Source organism: Grampus griseus (genome assembly GCF_964374135.1).
Source record: "Grampus griseus genome assembly, chromosome: 9".
NCBI classification, from domain to species: Eukaryota; Metazoa; Chordata; class Mammalia; order Artiodactyla; family Delphinidae; genus Grampus; species Grampus griseus.
The window spans coordinates 60,603,742-60,610,696 of record NC_139003.1 but is presented as its reverse complement, the minus strand read 5'-3'; the positions used below and the strand labels follow the sequence as shown (position 1 = coordinate 60,610,696).

Genomic DNA, 6,955 nt, shown 5'->3' with positions numbered 1-6,955 from the left:
TTAAAATGTTTTTACTAACAACTGTGGACATTTTTTATGACATTCATTTAAGTATGCTTTTAATGAATTAATATATACTTACTAGTATTTACTGAAACTTTTCTGCCCCAATATGAAATTACTAAACTTCATATTTTACTGTGGGCCCTGATATTAGTAACTCTGAAGAAGCTGAAAAATTTTGCCAAAATGAATGATCCACTGATCCTTTAAATTATCTTTAGTCTTTTACATTTAATATAGTGTGATGCTGAACTACACTCATTTAAAACATGCTTTATCTAAATTTTTGAAAGATAACCTTACTTATGGGGCAAGTATCCAAGGATGATTGGCATCAGAATCACCAGGTTTTAGGGAAATGCTGAATAAGACTCACCTGGAGGGCTTGTTTAAACATAATTGCTAGCCTCTACCCCTAGAGTTCCTGATTCAGTAGGCCTGGGGTGAGACCCAGGAGAGGATGCATTACCAACAAGTTTCCAGGTGATGCTGATACTGCTGGTTGGGACCACACACTGGTGGAGAACCAGTGCCCCAGGGTATCTGGTAAGAATGCATACTCCTGGGTCCCATGATAGAATCAAAATTTCTGGAATCTTGAAATCTCCGTTTTAACAAGCTCCCAGGCAAGAGTATAATAACAATAACAATTTAAGAAGCACTATGATAATTTGGCTGGTTAATTTGACTACTGCTGGCCAATGCATCAGATGTCACATGCCATTAAGTAAAAATGGAAATAATGCTAATGATTAACCTCAAGGCTAACATGGGGCAAAGAATACACAGGCTTCCAGTATAAATCCTAGCTCTTTTACTTAGTAGCTTTCTGACAGTGGAAAATGACTTTAGTTTTCTGAGCCTCAGTTTTCTCATCTATAATATGGGAATAACCCCCAATTTGTGAGGATTAACACAGAGTATCTAAGCACGTTACCTGCCATACAGTAGGCATCAAATAAAAACTAGCTATTACTTATTGTAAGAAATGTATGAGTTATTTCCTTTATTACCTGATTTGATTAAAGCAGATTTCTCATTCATTTAAAACAAATATTTACACTCCAAGGTAAAGAATAATAAGAAAACTTTATACTTAGCACTCCATACTCTGGGCCAAACAGTGTTTTTAAAAGTCATACACATTTTCACTCGTTTAATCCTCATATAAATCCTGTGAGGTAGGTAGTATTATTGTCCCTAGTTTACAGATGAGGGAATTGAGGCACAGAGAGATTAATTGCTCAAGGCTACAAAACTAGTGATGGAGCAAGAATTTAAATCCAGGCAGTCTGACTTCAGACCCCAGGATTCATCACAATGTTGATTTCCTATGAATCAATTTTAAGGTTTTTGGATGTTTATGGTAAACCAGTTATACTTCTAGTACAGAAAAGTAGCATGTACGGACTGCAAATAAATTCCTATCCATACCAAGGTAAAGAGGTGTTCAAAGAATAGAATGAACGCCTTGAAATTCTGGCAGATGATATCACCTTGAAAATAACAAAAAACAATTCAATTGGTAAAAACTGGTATAAGTTTTCACTATGTTGACAGAGTAATCCATAATTAGCTACTAAGATGAACATCCTCTCAAATATACAGCTGAAAGAGGTCATGGTTTTGACATGTTTTGGCACAATAAACTATTTAGCTAAGCAGCAGAATCAGTGGCATGACAGCCACATAAAATTAGCATAATGATAAAACATAAGAGAAATGTAAATTATTTGTAACGTTTAAGATAATCTTACGGAAAGTCTGTAAAGTATTCTGTTAGGATACACTCAGATGATATTGCTAAAGACAACAAAAATTTTAAATTTTCTTTCCTTCCAGAAATTCTTTAAATAGAGGGTACCTAAAATTAGAACAAAACATTTATGAATGTGTTTTTGATGTCATCAAGACTGAGTTCTCTTACAACTGTCCACTGGCAAAACAATCATCCCAAATAAGTCAGCATCAAAATTCAGGCTGTTATTCGTAAACTAAGTATTTGGTCTTTTAATATCTGACATATTTCAATTTGTTTAAGCACTCTGCATTTTTTAATGTTTTTAATTAACTCTGGTCAAAATCTCATAAATTATTTTGCCAGTGTAACTAACAGCCACCTCACAGCCTGAAAATGAGTCTCAAAACTCTGCTTTAAACAAGTTATGAAAGGCACAAACAAGTTCTCATCTCTCAGCAGGATGAGAATGAAAGGAACTATAATTATGTAGTTGGACAGTTTTAAATAATCATCTAAAAATGTTACTTAGTGATTCCTGAGAGTGGCACTAATATAAGAAAAGCATCCCCAAATAGCACTACATTTACTATTTATTAGTTACCCATAATTAACAATGGGCAAATTTGGGAATAAAATATTTAAAAATGCATGTTTACAGAATGCTATTAACACTTTCAGTAAATAAATATTAATAGTTGAGAATGGCATTCAAGAATGGTTAAACATGTTTAGGAAAGAGACAACGGGGACTCAGTAAAAGATTAACTATTAATTAGAACCAAGTAGATAATACAGTCAAGGCCCATGATAATTTCAAAATGTGGTTTTATTAATGCACTTTAGGTCAAGTGCCATTCTTATTCTACCTTACTCTGGAAGAAATACTGCCAATTATAAATAGTCACAGCAAAATTTTCATTAGACAAAAGTTGGATGTGTGTGTGTGTGGGGGGGTTGGTTCATTTATATCATACTGCAAATATAAACTCATGTTTTGAGTTTACAAGCAACACTGAGCAACAATATTTCCTTCTAAATTTTCTTTAAGGCAGATCTGTGTAGCATCGTGTGTGGGTTACTAACAATGATGCAGTGTAGTTTTAGCAAATTTAACTGTTTAATTTTCTCAGTGAAAATAATACATGTGGTCAGGAACAGGCAACAAAATCTCTTCTTGTTCCTCTGCCTGGCCACCATTTTAAAAACACAAGTTTTTCACATATGTATATATATTACTGTATCAAAACACATTTCAACAGACTTCACAGCTCACTTAAAGCTTCAGTTTACAGTCATTCATATGAAAAATTTCTAATATGGAATGTTCACTTAGAAAGAATTCCTCACTGGGATTCCAGTGTTCTATATCAGAAATGGAGAAGTTCTTCTTCAGTGCAATGCTAGACATTTTACCTCTGTTCATTTATGTTTTTCTTTCAAGGGCTCCTGATTTACTTTTGTATCTTCGTTTTTGTATGTTTGACTTATTTCCTTTAGCATCTTCTCAGGTAAGGCAGGTTGATATCTGTATAAATAACCATACGGACGAAGGTGATAAACGAGGTATTCTAACTCATACATAGTTGTAGGATCAACATAGTGAAAAGAAACTGCAAGATCAGAACAGCAACCAGGACCCTAAAAAAGTAATGGAAACAGGCATTATTAATAAATAGCACATTGTTAACATACAATATTCAAATACTGATAAAGGAAACACTAATTTTAACAGAATCCAAGCATTAAGGCTGGCAAAGTAAAGCAGAGGCACAAAATTTATTAGACCTGTGAAAGAAACCAAGAGTTTTCAGAGTTCCCAATGATTTAAAATCAAACATGAAGTTACTGAAGTATATCTAACTGAAACAATATTCTCTCATGCCCTATGGATTAGCAAAAAAAGAAAATGCTTGAGACCTCTTCAAATAAAAGGGTCAGCTATACAAAGGATAATGTTCTATTTCTCCAAGTTTTGCTTTCTCTTCATAACTTTCTTACTATGAAGTTTTGCTTGGCTCAGCCTCAGAAAGACACCTTTGGAACATTCAATGACTACAAAGCCTTGCCCAGTATGTGTCTGCAACCTAATACTTCATCGACAAATCAACCCAAACAGTATAGTATTTAAGAGAGGAAGTGCTGAGTCACACATGGGTTTGCGTCTAAATTTTGCCTACTAGTATATAATCTTGGGCAAGTTACTTAATCTCTATAAGCTTCAATTTCCCTATGTTCAAAAGATGCTTACTTAAAGGAGACAACGTGTCACACACTTGGTACCACGCTTTACCTATAGTAAATGCTCAATAAATGTTAGCTATTACTGACAGAATAATCAAGTTCAGGTGGCCCTCAGTAAGTAGGTCGAAGTAAAACCTTTGTTCAGTTTATCTAATTCTCATAGATTTCTAATAGAGTTGGCATGAGAACAGATTTAAATAAAACAAGACAAAAACAAAATAACAAAAATACAACAAACATACAAAGAGGAATGAAAACGCAAGAAAATAAAACAAATTTTAAAAACTGGTCCCAGACTTAAATAGTCACAAGGTCATCTGGGGGTCAGAATTGGTATCTGGAGACTGTTTCACTCAGATGACTCCAAGAAAACTTAAGTCTCTAACGTCTTTGCAGGGGCCCAGGGAGAAAAACAGTCTGGCAAGTTCCCAGAGAAGATTCATATTGACCTATTAAATTGAACATTTAATAATTCATGTTTGGAAGTATGTAGCTTACAATGCAGTAAAAAATCAAGAAATTGTCCACTGTATTTTCTCTGATGTTTCCTTTGAAACAAACACTGGATATGTGGGTTTCTTGGACCACTAAGTAGATGCTGGAAAATTATCTGGTGCCTACTTTTTACAACTTTAGGGAATTTAATAATAGGAACAAATATGAAAAGTAAACAGATAAGTCAACTTGTGATTATCAAACCAGCTCTGTCCAGTAGATATATGTGAGCCACACAATGCAATAGCCATACTTAAAAAGTAAAAATAGGTGAAGAAATTAATTTGAATATATTTTAACTGAATAAATCTATATTATTTTCTTAATATTCAATAGGTGATCAATATTTTTTAAATTACTGATGAAATCATTCTTTTTATTTGTGCTAAGTCCTTGAAATCAAGTATGACTTTTATACCTGAGCATATCTAAATTTTGATAGCCATACTTCAAACACTCAGTAGTCATATATGGTTAGTGGATACTATAGTGGCCAGTGCATAGTAAACTAAAGACTAGGACAAGAGCGGTTAATATTAAATTACTGATCTTTTCTGGAAGCAATTTTATATAACTCTGAAATATTGCAATAATATTTTTGATAAGATTTACTGCATTAATTATGTTATACTCTATTGTGCTGTTTTGTGACTGGATGGCCAGGATACTGTTTTTATTAAGCTTTATAAGCAATAAAAGGCTATAAAAAAACAGCTAATATTATTAGAAACAAAATACCTAGTCCTTTGCATATGATTATGGATACCCCAAAAACTCGAGAGTAGAGTGAAAAATCATCAGAAATAAAAAATCCAGGAACAGAGCCAGATTTTAAAGATGCTTTTTTTAAAAAAAAAAAAAAAAAACAGCTTTCATGTATATACTAGTTAAAAAGTTTTAAGAAAAGAGCCCAAGTCTCAAAGTCTTTTCATGCGTTGTTCCTAAAGACGTGAAGGCTCTTTACCCAGATCTTCCCGTAGCCTGCTTTCTAACCTCATTCAGGTTTCTGTTCAAAAGTTACCCTTTAGAGAAGTCTTCCTTAATTGCCTAAACTACAGTACCCCATTCCACTCTGGGTCACTCTCCATCCTCTTACCTGGGTTTACTGTTCTTCAGGGCACTTGCCACTACCTAAAATCATATTATAACTTGACTTGTCTTGCCTGTTTGTTGCATGTCTCTTCATCCAGAATGTAAGGTTCATAAGAACTGGAACTTGGCCATATTTACTGCTATATTCTTAGTGCCTGGCATACAGTAGTATGAATATTTGTTGAATTACCACTGCCGACACCTTTGTTCTCATCTACTCTGTTACACTGCCATTCAATATAAAAAGACTAAGGTAGATTCTTAGTTATTGATACTAAAGAAACATACACATTATTAGTTTTTTTTTAAGTAAACAAAAGTCAGTCTAAGTATTTATACAGTAATAAAATTTTTAAACTTACCTCTACAGGAGGATAATAGTTATAATTCCAGTACCAAAAGGTTCTAGGCAGATAACCCTTAATTAAATGGTGTTCTGGTACAAAGGGATGAAAAGTTTCTTTTCCAGTGGTATCTCTGGAATCTCCTGCTTCTACATTTATAATTTCCATGCATCTCCCCAGTGCTAAATCTTCGATGGAGGAACTATGCGTACATTTGTCTGTTTTAAATGCATCAACAAATCTCTTCAAGGCTTCTTTGCTCAGTACATATCCTGCTCCTCCACTCATGTAGCCCTGCTTTACATAGGGCTTAAATCTTCTCCCGAAGTAAATGGGTTCTTCAGGGTTGTATTTTGAGAGAAGCCATCTCAAGTTATCTAATATAACATATGTATCATCATCTGCTTTCATAAACCAATCAGCATCTTCTAAATAATGATCATGAACATACTGAAAAGCTTTAATTGTTTTCCAGTATAGTTGGTCTCTGCCTTCTCTGGTTTTTAATCCCACAGCAGGGAAGTCTTTATTTTCTTCTGAACTCATAAATAACACTTTATTACAACGCTGGGCCCATGTAGCTTTGACGTGTTTAGCCTTTTTCTCTAGATTTTGAGGTCCTGTCATTACCCAGCAAAGAATTTTAACCTTCTGATAGAGGTTTTCAGCGATGTCAGTGTTCTCATCTATTAAACAGAAATTGTTTAAAGTTAATTCACATAGTTGTAAAATCCAAATAAATTATACCAAAGAAGACATTTTCTTAAACAATTTCAAAGATCCCCCCCGCCCCCATATACCTCTTTACCATTAGTGATTTAGCTGAAAGAAACAGAACATTGACAGGAATTTCTCACTGCTGTGAATAAGCTTCTGAAGGGCAGTAAAGACAAACTAATGAAGCAGCAGTTCATTTTGGAGTCCACAAGAGTCCAGTGTTAAGAATTTCTACAAGTACCCTGAGGTGGTTTTAAAAATGCTTTCATGACTACCCCAGTTCGAAGAAGAGGAGTTAATGCAAAACAGAGATTACTTCTTA

General features: G+C 34.0%; 1 protein-coding gene across 1 annotated transcript in view; it reads right to left on the bottom strand.

Moving 5' to 3' along the window:
* Positions 1-2,573: 2,573 nt before the first annotated feature.
* C1GALT1 (core 1 synthase, glycoprotein-N-acetylgalactosamine 3-beta-galactosyltransferase 1) overlaps positions 2,574-6,955 on the bottom strand; it is a 32,509-nt gene continuing 28,127 nt past the window's right edge. Inside the window, exons 3-4 of the mRNA XM_082661756.1 lie at positions 5,935-6,602; positions 2,574-3,382 (exon numbers count right to left, since the gene is read on the bottom strand). Of these exons, the coding sequence (XP_082517882.1) occupies positions 3,164-3,382; positions 5,935-6,602 (887 nt within the window). The 3' untranslated portion in view covers positions 2,574-3,163. The remainder of the gene's footprint in view (positions 3,383-5,934; positions 6,603-6,955) is intronic.